General features: G+C 39.3%; 1 protein-coding gene and 1 pseudogene across 3 annotated transcripts; both read right to left on the bottom strand.

Moving 5' to 3' along the window:
* Window positions 1-477: 477 nt before the first annotated feature.
* CCNL1 (cyclin L1) lies at window positions 478-14,253 on the bottom strand. 3 transcript variants are annotated; one of them, XM_063620310.1, is made up of 11 exons: window positions 13,870-14,172; window positions 13,492-13,566; window positions 12,951-13,060; window positions 6,987-7,107; window positions 6,136-6,200; window positions 4,245-4,344; window positions 4,028-4,132; window positions 3,801-3,942; window positions 3,453-3,564; window positions 3,255-3,353; window positions 478-580 (listed from the first exon to the last, which is right to left on the bottom strand). In XM_063620310.1, the coding sequence occupies exons 1-11, from the start codon at window positions 14,170-14,172 to the stop codon at window positions 526-528; spliced, it is 1,287 nt and encodes a 428-aa protein (XP_063476380.1). In that variant the 3' UTR covers window positions 478-525. The 3 variants fall into 3 exon arrangements, with proteins under 3 accessions (XP_063476380.1, XP_063476379.1, XP_063476381.1); XM_063620309.1 differs by lacking the exon at window positions 478-580 and adding an exon at window positions 1,768-2,560 and having other exon boundaries at window positions 13,870-14,253; XM_063620311.1 differs by lacking the exons at window positions 478-580; window positions 3,255-3,353; window positions 3,453-3,564; ... (1 more) ...; window positions 4,028-4,132; window positions 4,245-4,344 and adding an exon at window positions 4,463-5,889.
* A 2,482-nt stretch (window positions 14,254-16,735) lies between these two features.
* On the bottom strand, window positions 16,736-18,109 carry LOC134732920 (keratin, type I cytoskeletal 18-like; annotated as a pseudogene).
* Between the last annotated feature and the right edge of the window lie 743 nt (window positions 18,110-18,852).

An 18,852-nucleotide genomic window follows, 5' to 3' on the forward strand; every position in this document is an offset into this window, starting at 1 on the left:
TTTTAAAAATCCTCAACCTTGTGGACTGAAACACTTGGGAACAAACTTTACTTGTATGGGATTTTCTTCCCAATGGCAAGGGTGGGAGGTGGAGTGGTGAATTGGTGGGGTACAGATTAAGTTCTGCTAATCATTATTTTTGGAGTTAATAAACAGGTATTATGGGTATTACACAACTTTGTTTCTCAAAATAAGTTTGAAAATCAGTATTACTTTTAGAGAGTTTTTAAATAGCCATAGAGCAGCATGAGGTTAACATCCTGACAACTTAGAAAACGGATTCAGTAACAGACCATAAGACAAAAATCAAGACCCTGAAAAAGATCTTTGCCTAGCCCACAAAGCCACCTCTAAAAACACCTTTAACATACAAACCTCATTCCACATGCAGGTGTATCCTCCACAACTCCCCATCTTCACAAACAACCCTCACCCACAGCACTCCTATTTCCAGGCAAAGATTAGGGACATAAGTAATTTCAATACTATTAAGAATTTAATACTTGGGAGGCTGAGGTGGGAGGATCACTTGAGGCCAGGAGTTCGTGACCGACCTGGGCAACGTAGCAAGACCTCGTCTCTAAAAAAAAAAAAAAAAAAAGTTAAAAAAAAAATTCAAGATTAATTTGCTAATAGGGCCTTTGCTGACATTTGCCTTTGCCTTTCTTCAATGTCTGTCTTGTAAAGGAAACAAACTGTTTAGCATTTAGAAGCAGTTAGCTTTTCAGAAATAACAATTTATAATTCAGCAATGTGTATTACAAATCATGCAGAAAGAAGTCTTAATGAACTATCTACCCTCTTTCAAGCATGAAGTGGCTAACTTATGCTGGGTCTTGTTAGTTTCTGGTTAGTCTTTATAGTTAGAACTATAACTGATTTAAGTAGCACACCCAACACTTTCATATCCTAATGAATCTTATCTCCTTCAAAGGAGTTGCCTTGTGAAGCTATTTTTTCCAGCCTCCACCACCTGCCATTGGTGAACACATTTTAAGTCTTTGGAATCCTCTTCAGAAGCTGTAACTTTATTTTTAAAAATATCCTTAGCAGTAATACATCTTCCTCTTTGTGGGTGTATTTTATTTCTTGAAACAGCCAACAAATCACTTGGAGCCAAGTCTAGTGGACAATTAAAGTAGGTAAAATAAATGTAATGGAGACCTTAGTGTAATTATAAAGCAATGCAACATTTTGACTCTGTAAACTGATTTCCAAAATGTTGAAAAAAATACTAAATGTGAGTAACTTTAAAACATTCATTTGGATAGAAATTCTGGCTTTTTCATCAAAACTTCACTTCTTTGTGATCAGCTTGTATTCTATCAACCACTCAAGGTCAGGGGCCTCATCTTTTCTCCTAGCCTACGTAAAAGTCGTAATATTAAATGCCTAAATTATACAGAACTGTTGAAGCTCAATAGTTACTGAGTTTTGGTTCATTCAGTAGGGTACCTCATTTCAGAAATAGTACTTAAATCTGGCTCAAAATTACCTTACGATACCATTCAAAAGCAAATCAGGTTTTTTGGTTTAGTGTTACAATATAACATTCAATGCTACATTGTTGGGCAACTCCCATTTACTTTTTCCATATATACAGTGAAGACTTACAATAACTCACAATGCAGTTAAGAATTGCATTTTAATAATCTCAAACTACCATCTAATGGAGGAAAGAATAAGTTTGTCAGAAAACCAGTACAGCCATTTTGCTATTAAAATTTTCCGTTTTAATAATTTATTTAAATAAGGTATTTGAAGCAGTTTAGAAAAAACAAGATTTGTATTTTATTTCCTTGTAAAAATCTTTACACATGCAGACAAACCAGTGTTAAGAAAGTATTCACCATCATTTAAACAAATAACCACTTAAATAGAACAGTGTCTGCAATTTTATCTGTATAAAAATAAGATACATTTTTACAGAATTCACGCTCCAGTTCTTATAGCAATAAACAATACACAACTATAATAAAGTACAATTGAACCTGACCATGGTTTTTAATTAGATACTGCTAGGGCATTTTAATGTGCAAAAAAATTAACATAGTTCTTTTCAAAAGAAACTGTCCTCAGTGTTCTAGAGACCTAGAGGGTTTCAAGAAATCAAATCCTAATCAGTTTGCGTTTAATGTTTTGATTGAGTCCATACATCACACTGCAGATAGGCAAAACCAAGAACTGATGCAGGCTCAAAGGAAGAGAAAGTCAGCGCCTGTGCCTGCCATGTCCTGAGCGACTGCCACCATGGTGCTTGCTTTTATGGGACCTCTCAAAGGAGCGAGATCGTTCACGCCTGTCCCTATGATGTCCCCTTTCATGCCTGTGTTTCTTGGCTGCATCTGAGTGATCCCGAGACTTGCTCTGAGATCGAGAACGAGATTTTTTCCTTTTATGACCATGTCTGTTTGAACTTTTTAAATCATCTCTGGTATGCTTGACCTTAAGGTGAGGAGAACCATGATTATGATGTCTTCGAGGGCTTTCACTGTGACTGCGGGACCTGCTTCTTGATCTCGAGCTGTATGTTCCAGATCGACTCCGCCTATTATTATAGCTTAGATAATAAAAATTTGAAGTTTAGGTTCAGTTTCTATGGGGAACAGATTATTCTGGTGGTTGCTCATAACAGGTTCAAAACAAAACTACCAGCTACATAAATGACAAACCAGAACTTTTCAAAATCTCCCCACCCCTCACTGCTGTATGCCCAAGCCTATATATAACATATTAAATCTTAAGCAAATGTTCTTATGTCTCTATTCCGAGGGGAGTAATTAGCAATTTTTATAGTGTCCTAGAGCTATGCTTTTTATTAAATATCTCCCACATGTTCAAAAGACACTGAAGAGCCATGAGGAGCCAACAATCTAATTACAGGCCTAAGGAAGATTCATTGACTGGTTAATTTGATTATTGGTTATTAATAAGGGGTTAATGAAATACATTTTCTAACTGAAATTAAAAAAAAAAAAAGAAGTTTTCACATTACGAACAATACTATGGCCCTCAAGCACTTTGTGGGTAGCTCCTACACTTCTCCAAAAAACATGGGAGAAAATATAGCAGAATGCCATTAAGATACTCTATGTCCAGAATATGTCCAAACTCATTTCTCATAATTTGCCTCATATTAAAAGCCTAATTCTAACCTAACTTTGAAAATAATCTATGTTCAATTTTTAAAGAAAAAGCAATAAACCTTTAAAAACTCCAAATAAGACTGCTTCACTAAGAAAACATTTACTTACTGTCTTCTTGGAGTATGTGATCTAGAACGTGATCGTGTTCTTGACCTTGATCGACTTGCACTTCTGCTATTTCTACTTCTCTTGCTGTCTTTTCTTACACTTCAAAAAATCATGACATATTAGTTACAAACTTAGTGTGTTAAAAAGTAAACACATAAAAGATTCCTCAAGCCTGTTTTCCAGCCCAAGTATACTCACCCATTGTAAGGGCTTTTGGAAGCCTGTTGTCTATCCTCAGGTTCTTTTTTGACTGTCTTCACATTAATGGAGATTGGTGATTTCTCTTCAGCTTTTACTTCTCTTGGCGATGCTTTTAAAAGACATAATAATAACATGTTTACTGGATTTAACAGAGGGCCAAAAGTTGTTTCTAAATGTAACTCAAAGTACCATGCTTCCGCTTCCATGTTAGTTGACTGCCATGAGAGAACACAGTAGCAGTTTCTTAACATCATTTTTCTCTGTGCAACTTTCAAATGTAACAGCTCTCTAATAAAGACACACTTTCAGTGCCCCCAAGTCATTTTAATTCTAAATACATCTTACATGGCTTGGAGGCTGGAGAAAATCCACCTAGGGTTGAAAGGGCTGGAGTTCCATCTGGATTCAATCCCTTTGCTTTTAATTTGGCTTCTTGTAAGGCTACTTTTCTTTTTTCTACTTCTTTTTCCAGTAATTCGTAGTTGGGCTGTTGGAGAAAAAAAGTTAGTATTTCTTCCTCAGAGTGGCTTAGACTCTTAACATGTTGGCACAAACGAGTAAATACAGAATACCTTTTTTCTGGTATAAAGCCTAAGCGTTTCTATGCAGATTTCCTGGATTTCCTCTTCTGTAGTACCAAAAAGAAGAAACCAATGGGGACGACTTGGCAATGGAATCTAAACCATAAGAACAGAATGTTTTAAATTAAATTTTTGCTAAATCTGTATTGGAACCACCGAAAATTTGTGTGATTTATCCTGCAGAACAAAATGGGAAATATACACCTACCTGAAGTGCTCTAGCTGCAAGGTAGATGCAAGCACATGCTATAGTCTCTGGTTGAAATCGAACAAACACATTGGTTCGAAGACTGTCATTCATGTAATTCCTGAAAAATATTTCAACTATAAGCTTGCATGTAAACAAACCATTTCTTCTGAAGCTTACATAAAATTGGAGACTCAATCTACTTTATTCTTTTTTCTTCTCTTATTTATATTCACATCCTCATATTCTAGCATAAAACAACTCTTAACAAAAAAATCAGTAAGCAGTAAGAATTTAATACTAGGACCATATGCAATTTTCCTATATATGAGCGAAGCCCTTTTAAATTACTTCGTATTACAATCCAAACTAGAAATTACTTCTAAAGTTAATATATTTCTGTAAAAAGCAATGCTTTTCAAAGTCAATTTTGACACGATTAGTTTCAGAAATGATAAACCACTCCAATAATACTTCAAGCCATTAATTACTGACCATCTCTCCTTTATCCACAATAAAAGCAGTGTCAACCAAGTTCTTTTCAAAAGCTCAAAATACCGTTAACAGGGGTAAAAAGGCATTTTCAGTAAGTACCAAGTTAAACTTATATTAAGAAAGCTAAGATACTTAGAAAATCTAGATAGGGAAGTCAAGAGCAATAAACACATATAATGGCCTTGTTTACATACCTTTTTTGTGACTATGTAAAAGAGATAAACTATTTCAGTTAAAAAATTGCTGAACTTTTATTAATGAACCCTCCCCACAACATTCCTAAACTATTAAAGAAATTTTACAGGTAATTTAAAAGGTTAAGCTGAAATTAAATGGACTATTTCTTAAAAATCCTAAACCATGAGAACTGCTATAATCCATTTTATGCAACACATACTTAAAATGTCATGCATTTTATAAAAATGAGACTTTTCTAACATTACAAATATTTACTGAGTCCAAAAGAAGCATGGCAGTCATAAAAAGGACATCTTGCTGGGAAGCCCAGAATATAAAAATTACTTCACTAAGTCCTTCACATCAATAGTCTTAGGAAACAGTAGTTGTGACTGAACTACAAACTCCTTGGCTTGACCTTTAAATAAGCCAGCACTCCAAATCACACATCTGCATCTCAAGAAGTCCAAGTGCTAAAGCATTTAAGCAATATAATAGTAACATCTCTTTTAAAAATGAAGTGCTTCTTGCTTCTAATATTATTACCCGCAATACAGCCAAGCAGTTATACAAATTAAGCCAGTGTGGGAACTGGTGCCCATTTTAAGCTGCAAGTTTGCAGTCTCCTTTCGTAGAATTCATGCTATACACACTAAAAATAAAAATTTAGTCAAATTCCTAATAAGAAACCATTTAATTCATAATGGCTGCACAACAAATCTATCAAAAATGAACTATTCATTTTGATAGTTACAAGTATACATTAAATACATAGGCACGTCAAATAGTTACTTCTAGAAGCAAATATACAAATCCTTTTGACACCCCGACAGAACTAGAAGATGCTGCCAGATGGATATGGACCACTTCAGTGAATCTCGGATGAGAGCTTGCACTGGATTGGCTGGAGAGCAGGGTAGCCAATCAGGCCATCCTGAGGTCATGGGCTGAAGTGCAGAGGGCAGAGTTCTATGACTTACCATCATGGACTACCCTTTAATTAAAGAGTAGAAAAAAGAACAAAGTTAAATTGAGTTCTCCATTAAAAGTAATTAGTCAAGCCAAGAAAACAGGAAGCAGAAATAAGCATTATTTACCTTTTGGTTAAAAAAACAAAACAAAAAAACAACAAAAAGCCCCAAACAAACTTATCTCATTATTTTGGAAAGGGAAAACGAAACTTACTTTATTTCTGCTTCTGTTTTCCTGGCTAGGAAAGAAATCTAAAAAAGTGACTTACCAGGCAGTTTGAACCAGGGTTTGATTACGTTCACATTCTAAGACTTGTAAATACATAACAATGATCTGAAGGACAAGGAAAAAAACTCAATTTAGTATACTGGTAGTTCTTTCGGAGTAGAGTTCAATGAAAAAAGTAATTGAAAATGTTAGACTCAAGTTCTAATTGTGCATCGATAATACAGACCAATTTAAATGTACGTAAGATTCTAATGTGAACTGTTATATGACTAGATTTTATATAAATTACGAAGTATATTTCAAAATTGTACAGGAAAAAAGGCAATTAAAAGAATATTTTTCATTGGCACTTTACTATGTGATGGGCACCGTGCTAGATTATTTCACCTAATTTCCCAAGGTACATTTCTAGCCCAGGTAGTCCTGACCCGGGTAACTCACTCTACGGCTTATATTGATAATGAAAGCTAAGAGATGTTGGGAGAAACAAATTTCCAGTAATGGTAACAGTGAGCAGCCAACACTTAGACATTCTACTATGACGATAAGTGTGCCAGATACTTTTGCAGCTACACATTTTATTCCTTGTTATGAGGAACTTTACATCTCTGTTTTCTAGGTGGAAAAACTGGGACTTTAACCACAGAAACAAAAATAACTTCTCTATGAGCACACAATTAAGATTTAAGATTTGAACCTCCATTTTTGACTGTCATTTTACTGATAAATCTCAACATCCAAAAGAATGTTTTTCGATGAAGCCTGAACCTTTAAACGAATGCTTTTTAAAACCAAGGTTAATGCTCAGATAGAAACATAAATTCATATAAAATAGAATTTTTAGAAAAGTCCTAATACTTACGAACCCAATTTCTGTACTCTACAACTCACCTTATGAGGATGCTTGACATGAACACAAAATCCCAACTCCTTTAGCACCCTCCTCTCTGCTTTGATAACTTGATTTTTGGTGTTAATGTAGTTCTGATCAAGGATCAGGGGGCTTGGAGTCCTATAGTTTGTAAGAAATAAAATCAAAACTGTTTTGCACATCCAAAAAATTTTATTTGTGGCATCTCCATTTTCCCTTCCAACCAACTATTGGCAACAGAAACCAGCTTTTTAAACTCCTGCAAACAAGTTAAAGCATTAATCTTGTGCTGTCCAAGTTATGCTAATTAAATATATATATCTACGAGACTAAGTTCCTAAAGGAACTAACAATTCTGTAATGAAAAAAATTCACTCTAATGCTCTTGAATTCATCCCTGCCAACTTTTCCATTCTGCTTATATTCTAGGTGTGTGTGTATATATATATATATATATATATATGTGTGTATATGTATGTATTTAACTTTAGTGATAGCATGATTTGTTATCACAAACCTCAAAGTCTCTCCAAGAGACTTTCCACTGGCCAAAGTCATGTGCTCCAGGCTGGTCCGATGGTAGTGGGTTATCAGAACTTACTAATATCAGTGTCACTAAAGTTGGTATACAATCCCCCAATGCTATCTGACTGGCAAAACAAACAAACAAAACAACTAACGTGCTCCTAAGATTTACAGTACTATAAAGCCCTCATAAGATCATACTGATTTTTCACTCATTCTATATGGCCAAAATTTTTCAAAAGCTGGGGGGGAACAGTGGGTAGTTAATCCAGATTCCCCTCCAATGGGGTAATATGTTTTTAATAATTTGTTCTAAGAGCCTACCTCTTTAAAAAAGTAATCTGAAAACTAAAGATTCAGCTCAATTACCCAAGTAAATTAAAAATCGTATTTAAAACTCCACGTGACCCATGAGATCCAGGCCAAAATTTGGTCAGGGTTGCAGTTATTAGGCAATATGCTTTACTATTAACACAGAAGAGAATGAAGGGCCATAGTGAGGGAACCAGAACATATTCAAGGGCTCTGTACCAGACTAAATTTTGGTAACTCAGAAGTTTCTATAATACAGAAGGCTTATGTCAGTGGTTTAATGCTTTAAAAGTAGCACATTCAACTGATGTTATCCCCGAATGTTTTATTACATAGTTTAAAAACTTACAATAAAAGACAATCTTATTTATGTCTTACAATTCAAAACTGGTTTCTTCCTGAGAAGTTTCAGTCAAGAAAGGTTAAGGAATTGGGCTTTTGTTTTTTGTTGTTGGTCACGTCTGAAATTTACCCAAGTCCAACACATTCTTAGATCCAACCAACAAAAACTACAATTTTATCAAGACACTGATTATACGGTAAGTTTACAAGTAGAATACTTCAATATTTTTGTCCATACTCAGTTCATTTTCAGCCAAAAGACAAGAGTCTTTGCTCTAGGCAGAATACACCATCTATTTTTAAGACAGTCATCCTCTCTACCCCAATGCACACCAGATCCAGAAAAATGTAATCTCATATTTTTAAAACAAAAATCTATTTCAACACATGCACTGAAGGTTAGAAAACAATCTGCGATGAACTTCATTGCCCCTATTATAACAGAGTAAAAAGTCAGTTATCATACATTTTCCTTTCTTCCATTTAAAAATATTACAGAAACTGGAAAGCTTACTAAACAAAAATTGGCAGAGCTGACAAGATAAAAGACAGCTGTTACTTAAAATGGCCTTCACTCAGTTCCATTCCTCACACCTATGAGGAATGAGGCCACCAGCTGGCCTCATTGAGCTGCTTTCTAATATTAACGTGTAATGATGAATCCATTTTATCAGCTACAAATTGCTCTTTGGAAAATAAGTCAAACGTAATTCTCATGAAAACAACCTATCTCTCCCTCCATATATATATATATATATATATACACGTATCTATATACACATATATATACACGTATCTATATACACATATATATACGTATATATATACACATATATATACGTATCTATATACACATATATATATACATGTATATGTATATATATATGTGTATATAGATACGTGTATATATATATATATACACACATACATACAAACAAACATATTCCAAAGATCTTAAGGTCTATGATCAGGTTTTATCATCATAGGAAATTTGGAAAAAAGTTAAACCAACCTCAGCCTCTTTTTAACTTATGGCTGTGTTATCTAATGGCTCTCCTTAACTGTCATTAAGAGATAAAATAGCTCCAGTGTTACAGCTGCACACCGTTTTAACTCTTAACCCCTTGCAATCCAGACAGAAGACGGTATCATCAAAATCCCTAGTAAAATGTAATTTTATGAAAACATAGTTGTCTCATTTTTCTCCATTTGTTAATAAAAATTATCTATACCTCTTCAGATAACCTGCTTTAAGAACTGCCTTCAAAGGGTGATATAATTGATTTGTTCTTGCAATTAAAGAAGCTAAATATTTGTTTGAATTATAGCTACTATTTAGTCCCAAATCAGACTTAATGATGCCATGTTCTTTGTTTTTGTGTCAAAATTCCAATGACATAAAAATAGATTTAAGAAAACCAAACCCATTATTTACTATAATTCAATATATATTTAACTTCTTGCTTAATCCTGCTATTTATTACCTGCAATTTTCAAAGTTAACTTTGTGGGTACATAACCTAAAACGAGACACCTTTATTTTGTTCAGAATTGGTTCTACCTCACAAATCAACGGTGCACCCGTAATTTACAACTACCTGGTAGAGATTACTTTGTATCATAAATTTAAAAAATATATCTCCATCAATCAGAAGTAAACAAAGTCTCAAAGTATAAATTAGTACTTTCTGTTGCAACAAGCACATTAAATTAAGGCCTGCTAGAATTTCTTCCTCCCCAATCAGGTAAACTTTCTTTGCCAATAAAGTTTGAGGAGGTGGCATTTTAAAATCTCTTTAAAATAGAAGTCTTCATCTATTCAGAGAAAACTCAAAAATAATTTTCATTATCAACACACAAACTAACTCAATCTCTGCTTTAAGTTTCTATTGTCCAATTTTTCTGATTTATACGAGAATTATTTTCAGCATTAGAAAATCCTGGTCTTTGGTCATTAGAAGTTTATTATTATGGTTTGTTAGAGGAGCTATTTTCCTTTAGCATGATTATGTAATTGACACATAACAACAAAAAAAATTACAAAGTCCAAACATGGTTAGTCTCATTTATGTGTTACAAAGACTGAGAAATTTTGGAACCAGGTCAACAGACTATAACAGATTGGTAGTTTACAAACAGGCATACTGCCAAGCAATATACAAAAATTTGTAATGCCTACTTAAAAGTAGAAACATCCTTTATAGGTATTTAAACAAACTGAAGGCCACCTTGTAGAGCCACAGAATTATACAGTAGAAAGGTGGCAGACTAAATGACATCACTTAACACCCTTCCAATTCTTACCTATCCAACTTTTATTATCTATGGATACACTGAAAATACATCATATTTACTAATGAGAATGGTTAAACCAGTCTTTGAAAATTTTAATACGCTGCATCTCAAAAGTAAATATTTGGAAACTACAACAATGAAAAAGCAATCCCCCTCTAAATTTACCCGTTTATTGTGAACTTATAATATCGAACCACAAAATACTGAAGGAGGAATAGGCCAAACAATCCAGGTTGGGGACTAAGCACTAGTACTTTTTAAAAAGCTCCTCTGCTAATTCTCAGTGTGTAGCCAGGCTGAAGAGACCAATGACCTACAAGCGACATGAATAATGTATCTCCACTGTAATTGTCAAAGTCACACTACAACTTAAAGTTATGAATAAACTAGATTAAAACAAATAGCATCATTAAGACAAGTGAGATGCTTTACGTAACTAATGTATAATACTGATAGTACTTTCTAATGACATTAACCTATGCAAAAATAAATACAAAGCTATAGTTCTAATAACTTGGACAGCAAAGACAAAAGCTTATAACAAGAAACAGGAGTTTTTCTAAATGGTTCACCAGTGGCCAACCTGTTAGTCCCCGATTCCAGTGACCTATTCTCAGAGCACTGGCTTCTCCTTGGGGATTTTCGATACTTCACTCACTGTTGCCATGACGACAGCTTCATCTCTATGTACCACTCCACATCACCCAGGCTTTGGTAAATGTAGCTGGTCGCTGTATAGTCGGTTGCAAGGGAAAAAAGAGTTGAAGTTAATAACATATACAAGTTACCTGCTTGAGTAAACTTGTAATATGCATAGAAACACTTTTACATCCTGCTTTAAAAAAAGGCTTCCATGCAATTAACAACTCCTTTTAAATTTTGCTATAATCAGACTTCTAAGATTGAAACAAAATCAGTTTCTCTGTAATAACGACCCAAAAAACAAAGTTACATCAGACACAACAATCAAGTGAGATTATATTATTTTAAATTCCATGGTTTTTACAGTTAAGACCTATTCTGACATCAACAAAGAAAACTCTTTAGTCTCACAGGAAAATTCCACAAAAGATAATCATGTGATTACATAATAGTTGGCTCAATGGTTCAAAGAATACTAGAAAACCATTTCCTTTAAGCAAAGAGAAACCTTTGACTAAAGACAGAGCCTTGTATTAGTGTCATTACTTTAAACATCCTGAAGAATCAGCCAGGTATCTAAATACAGATTTAAGCTCAGACCATACCAAAGACCAATTTGAAATCTTCCCAATTCCCAGGGACTCATCAACAAACTAAAAGATACTTTAGAATTTAAAAATTACTCTATCTCTGGACACAGTTAAGGTGAATGAGAAAAGATGGGGGAGAAAAACTATGTAGGAAAACTGTTTCAAACTTTTTGACTAGGATACTCTTTTTTTAAAAAAGAACTGTCTGTAGACTCACAGAATAGACTAGTCATCTTAAAGTTGCTTTAATATTTGCTTGTCTGAATAGTTCCATTACTGCCAACTTACAGATTCAGCCAATAAGGACTACTCATATAGGATACTAACAGCACTAACCAACATACCCAACCCCCAGAACAACTTATAATCCTTTTAATAACTTCCTTTCAAACTCAGTACAATTTGTCTAACATCACTACAATTCCTTAAAGAGTGAATGCAAAAACTATTCTACACCAAATATATCATTCTACAGCATGTACTGGAAGTCACCTGTAGATGCAGGAAGTCCTGCAACAAACTTTTTGGTACTGCCTCACAGGAACACATAGGTCCACATAAAATTATGTTACCACAACACCTAGGAGATACTATTTCAGTCTCTGTATTTTCTTACAACATCAAATAAATGGCCCTATCTAAATGCAACCCAATCAATCTTACTTGTTAATTTTCTAACCCACTCACTGAGACTGTATCTGACCAAAACAAAATACCTGTTTAATCCCTTTGACTTCAAACTTCAAACTTTATCATCCTGCAGTCCTTTCAGATCCGGTATTATTCGATTTATCGTAGTTCAATGTTGAGAAGTACTCTAACAAAAGCCAACCTCGATTGATAAAGAATTAACTGGGACTTCGAGTAGAAAAACAATCTACACAGAACTTTGCCACAATATTAACTTAAACTACAGTGTTTAAACTTCCAGCCTTCAGTCTTCCAGAGAGGGGAGAGGAAAAATAACTTACAGAATACACTCACACTTGAGCCAAATGTACTCCCTTTCTTGTTTAATCTTAAGCCACAGGCCTGGCTTCACAGCACTGTTAGGATTGTCCATAAATGCAACTGCCTCTACAAACTTTAGATAACCGGTTAATTATGTTTCTTTTTTCAAATTATTTTAAATATCAGTGTTCCTATATGAACTTTAACACCTAAAATCCGTTTTCTTTTGCATCCGTATTCACTTGAGAGGAAAGATGTTTTGATTTGATGACTGGTGCACGGTACAGCAGTAGCAAGAAATGCTATGTTCAATAATGCCAATCTTACCTTTTTCCTCTTAACTGGCGGAGGTGGTGGAATACATTAATCACATCTCTTATTCTTCTAGGTGCTTCTTCGATTTTTGATGCAAGATTAATACAAGCCATAGCAACAATCTGAAAGAACCCATGAGCCACAAAAGCCATTGTTAGATTAAACTCACTTTGAAGAATAAACTTTAGAACATAAGTGGGACAACTTTTAGTAAAATTAGAAAGGACATCTCTATGCCATAAGCCTACCAGCTATGCTAGTACTATACTTTTTTTGTTGTTTCACTCATCTTAATTTTGGTTCCCGAGTCAAGCTCAATCTTACAGGAGTTCTGCATTTGGTTGAAAACTGTACTTCTCGTTAAGAGGGCACTTAGGCTCGGGATCGATTTTGAACCACATTCTAAAGGTTTCCACGTCCTGGCGAGTGAAAAGTAGGTACAAAGGCCTAAACTAAACCACTCCCTTTCTGGAATAGCTGGCTGCTGACACTACCCCTACTCTGCCCATTTCCGGATGAAAAAATCCCTTTTACCCGCCTCCGCTGTGCTTACCTCGAAACTGTGTTTGACGAAAGATTTGGAGTAGAAAAAACGATGAAACAACACCTGCCCCGTTGCCATCGCCACCTGCAGACAAGAAAGGAGAACGGAAGCGCAGGGGTCAGGCGGGCCCGCTCCAAGCGCCGCCGCCATTTTGTGCCGCCGATCGCTTCCCTTTCCCCTCCCGCCGCCGCGAACAGCCAGCTGCCAAGTCCTCGCTCCGCCTCCGCAGCCCCCCGCCCCGGCACGCCCCAGCCCCGGCTGGGCCCCGAACAGGAAAGCCTGAGGGAGCTGTCCCCACCCTCCCGGGGCACGGTGATACTGGCATGCGGCGTAGAGAACGGAGGGGAGGAGAGAAGCGCCGGGCCGGCCCGGGGCCGGAGCACTGACCTGCGGCAGCCGGAGGAGAATGCCGGCAGCCTGGATGAGCTCGCAGCCCAGGATGCGTAAGTCCGTCTCGCTGGGCAGGTCGAGCCCGTCCTGCATGGAGGGGGTGGGCGAGAGCCTCTCCTCCGGAATCAGAGAGTGGTCGATGGTAAGTGAAACTTCCGAGTACAGGCGATCGCCGATCAGGATCCCTCCCGTCGTGGTCGTCGTCGTGGTCGTCGTTCCGGAGCTGGAGCCGCCCGCGCTTGGAGCGGCCGATGAGGCGGCGGCGGCAGCAGTAGCTGTCGAATGAGGCCCGGACGCCATAGTCTTAGCGAGCCGCACGCAAGCCCAACGCAGCCGGAACCCGAAACAAGACTAACCAGCGTTCTCGACGCGACGGATATTCCCGTGACCGCCGGGTTCTGGGCCGCTTCACGCCGCGTGCGCTTCCGCCCTGACGTCACCACGCCGGGCCGCCGCGCGCCAACTAGTCCCTCCAGGCCGCGCCTCCGCCCTCGGCAACTGGGCCTGCTAGGGGAGTGTTGGGTGCTGCGACAGACGTTGGGGTTCTCAGAGGTTAAGGAGGCCTTCTCTAGCCAAGGCCGGTCGAAACCACCTTGTTTGTGATACTTAGCCACACGAATAACGGAGCTTTACAAGATCCTTTATACCCAAAATAGAGGTGGCAGCATTGGCTAGCATCTCTGCGCCCCTTCGCCCTGCATTCCGGCCTCTTCCTTTAGCCTCGGCGCGGCTTGTGTTGCGCGTTTAACAAGGGAAGTGGCTGCCGACCTGAGCGCGCTTTGGCGGGTGGAAGTGGTGACTTCGTTGTCGTGTGTGGACGAATGTGTAATATAAAGTGACCCTCAAGGAATCTGGAGAGGGCTGCTTTACAGTATTTGAAGAACACAGGGCTGTGGACCGTATCGGTTCCCAAATGAAAGCTCCCCGGGGAGCGTGTTTTTGCCAGTGTGGGGAAGTAGGGCGGAGGCGTAGGAATGACCGCGAGGGTGGCTGCTTTCATAGCTCCGCTTGCGAAACTCCTGCTCGGCCTTTGACACCGCCACGGCTTTCAGTAATCTGGAAAATCCCTAGTTTCCAAAAATAGTCTTAGGGCGAGGACTTGACAGAGGTAATTTGATTATGCCTGGGAGTCTCTATTCATACATGGTTACCTACCGCGGGTAGGCAGAATAGGTGAAGTCAACCTCGTGTTTTTTGTTTTCCTGTGATATTAGCTAGCAATTTCCAGCGTTTCCTGAACTTTGAAGTAAAAACAATGATACTGATCTAAACTACTAGAATCTAGGTTGGAAGGAAAGGAATGCATCACGTTTTACTCTTGACGCTCAGAAAGCGATACCCCAAAGACAGAGGCTTTAGAAGCTGCCTCATAATGCAGGTCCCCCAACCTTGACTTGTTGCTCCCACTTTCCCCAAGTGCAGGGAGGTACTCTCTGAAATTTCCTTCCCTGACTAGAGAAGCCTCTTTCTAGAAGAAGCAATGCATTCCTCCCCTCACTGAAATCTCAGAAATGCAGAAAGACTCAGAAATGCAGCCATGCCTGGAGGGACTTTTTCACAAGATAACTCAAAAGAAAATTATTTACTAATTAATTTCTGCCTGTTCATTGTTCTTAATGATCATTTGCTGCTCCTCAAAATAAATGTCTACATTTCCCGTCTACCCTTTCCCCTGTGAAAAAAGGATGTAAAATCTTCTGTACTCCATTAAGCTACTGGGTAATCATTCTCCTGCTTTTACCCCGGTGTTATGTATGCCTTTTCTCCTGTTAATCGCCTGTTGATTTTTTTTTTTTTTTTTAGGTGGAGTCTCACTCTGTCGCCCAAGCTGGACTGCAGTGGCACGATCTCGGCTCACTGCAACCTCTGCCTCCGGAGTTCAAGGGATTCTCCCACCTCAGCCTCCCCAGTAGCTGGGATTACAGGCACACACCACCATGCCCAGCTAATTTTTGTATTTTTGTAGAGACGGGGTTTTGCCATTTTGGCTAGGCTGGTCTTGAACTCCTGACCTCAGGTGATCTGCCCGCCTCGGCCTCCCAAAATGCTGGGATTACAGGCATCCAAAGTGCTGGGATTACAGGTATGAGCCACCGCACCCGGCCTTATCAGTTGATTAAGTGAACCTTCAGCGGGCAAAGTTGTTTTAAAACGTACTGATACTTGAGCCTTGCCTGCAGAGGTTGAAGTCATTGATTTAAGGTGGGCCCAGCCAGTGGTTCAGTTTTGCCTGTCTTCCAGTGATTGGAATGTACAGCCAAGAGAGTGTAATTATGGTGCTGGCAGAAGTATTAACCTATCTGGATGTCACTGTCTTCACTTTCTGATTAGGCTGCTTCCAGGGAATCTTTCCACCTCAATATTTATGAGATATCTATAATTTTATAACAAACTTTTAAAGGAGCCTCGGTTTCCTTAAACACAATTGATGACACCAGTTTTCTGGTTTTCTTCCATTTTTGTTTTTAGAGCCAGGGTCTCACTGTGTTGCCCAGGCTGGCCTTGAACTCCTGAACTCAAGGGATCTTCCCACCTCAGCCACCTGAGTAGCTGGGACTATAAGTGGCACACCACTGTGCCTGGTCAGTTTTCTGGTTTTGATAATCTATGGTTGTGTGAGATATTATCATTGGGGAAAGTTGGAGGAATATATAAGAGAAGTCTATTTTTACAACTTCCATGTCTTCTTTCCAAATAAAAAGTAAAAACCCTAATTGATTATGTACTTCATTAAAACACTGGACTTCAATGAAATCATCACCTATATTTGTAATGACTTGAGAGTAATATAATTTAACTGTTTTTGGCCTCTGAACTTTTTATTGGCCTCCTGCTCCCCAAAGGGTACCCTGCTTTTGCTGGCTTAATATCTCAGAACTTTGGTGTCTTTGGTCTCAGATACCACTTTGCCATCCACTATCCAGCGGATGGTGGTCTTTTGGATGGTTTACACGGAGTTGCTGCTGTCCAGGGCATCACCAAGATTGAAGTCCTTGCCATCTTCCAGCAGGCGGTGGTAGGTGGCGATCTCAGCCTCTAGCTTGACTGCGATGTTCAGCAGGCCCTCGTACTCCTGGGCCTGGCACTGTCCCTCTGCCCGGGCCTGTGCCAGCTCTGACTCCAGGTGCAGCACGATCCCATTGAGCTGCTCCATCTGCAGGGCATAACGGGCCTCCACCTCCCTCAGGCTGTTCTCCAAGCTGGCCTTCAGATTTCTCATGGAGTCCAGGTTGATCTCCAAGGACTGGACTGTATGTCTCAGCTCCGTGAGTATCATAGCAGCTCCAACCTTGATGGACTGCGTGGTGACCCCTGTGTTGCTCTCCTCAATCTGTTAACACCAGTACTTGTCCAGCTCCTATTGGTTCTTCCAAGCCAGCTTGTCATATTGGGCCTGGATGTCTGCCATTATCTTGGTGAGCAGCATGGCCAGCGTCTGTGCAGCCGCCAGGGGCGCTGGTTGCCAGATCTCTGTGTCCCGCTTCACCAGCTTCTTGGGCAGCATGGGGTCTGGGGGCCTGAGTGAGGTCCTGAGATTTGGGGACATCTACCTCCACGGTCAACCCAGAGCTGGCAGTCCGGGCTTGTAGGCCTTTTACTTCCTCTTCGTGGTTCTTCATGAAGAGCAGCTCCTCCTTGAGAGCCTCAATCTGTCTCCAGCTGCAGCCGAGTGACATTAGTTTCATGGATTTCATTCCCATGGATGTTGTTCTTCACACACTGGCGCATGGCCAGCTCTGTCTCATACTTGATTCTAAAGTCATCAGTAGCAAGATGAGCATTGTCAATCTGCAGAACGCATTGTCCACAGTATTTGTGAAGATCTGAGCCCTCAGGTCCTCAATGGTCTTGAAGTAATGGCTCCAGTCTCTGACCTGGGGTCCCTTCTTCTCCAGGTTCTCCTGGATTTTGCTCTCCAGCCTCTGGTTCTCTGTCTCCAGGCTCTTCACTCTGTCCAGGTAGGAGACCAGGTGGTCGTCAGGTTTTGCATGGTCTCCTCGGTCTGGATGCCTCCCATTCCTGCCAGACCCCTGGCCATCCCCGTGGTCAGGCCCCCAGACCCCATGCTGCCCAAGAAGCTGGTGAAGCGGGACACAGAGATCTGGCAACCAGCGCCCCTGGCGGCTGCACAGATGCTGGCCATGCTGCTCACCAGCCGGGAGTCATAGCTGGGCACCTGGACAGAGCCCAGGGACCGGTAGTTGGTGGAGAAGGCGGAGTGAATGGTGAAGCTCATGATGTCCAGGGAGGAGGGTGAGAGGACAGAACTCAGGCTTTGCCGACCAATTTAACTATTTTTAAGACATATCGTAATGGAAGATTTTCTCCTCTTTAGAGTCTTCCACCATGCCTCTGCAATAAGCTGGCTTGGTGATGTCTTGATATACTTTATATTTTTACCCACTACCCTCATGGTTAATCCAGTAAAGGTTCACAAGCATAGGAGGGAGAAGTCTGGGGGATGAGTATAGGAGGAGGGTCCCTTGCTCTCTAGTAGTGCTCCTCTCTGCTTCTGAGATCTGTTCCCAGTGGACCTCTGCTCTCTACTTCCTGTATCTGGCAGTCATTTCCAGGAAAGCAGAGCCATCCAGGGCAGTTCCATAATTTTGTGCCCATTTCCCACTCATTTCTGACAGAACCTTTCATTTTATTGAAAACACACGATTGTTTTTACTGTTCCTACCTCCCAGCTTCAACAAAGGTGGAGGGAGTGGGTCAATATTTTATATAGGTATTTACTTAGCATTAACTCATCAAACCATCATGTTATTTTAAACTTTAGTTTCATTTTTTAAAAATCTATGACACACTGTAATTGGAGGTGACAAAAAAAAAAATCATGGATAATCCAGAGGATGGAGGGCACTGGGGCTAGTGGCTCTACTCCACAAGGTTTTGTAAGGATGGAGGTTTTAAAAATGAGTCTATATCTGTGGATGGAAGGAAAAAATAATTTTAAAAAATGATAACTCTGTCCTG

The sequence above is a fragment of the Symphalangus syndactylus genome, chromosome 17, assembly GCF_028878055.3.
Source record: "Symphalangus syndactylus isolate Jambi chromosome 17, NHGRI_mSymSyn1-v2.1_pri, whole genome shotgun sequence".
Lineage (NCBI taxonomy): Eukaryota > Metazoa > Chordata > Mammalia > Primates > Hylobatidae > Symphalangus > Symphalangus syndactylus.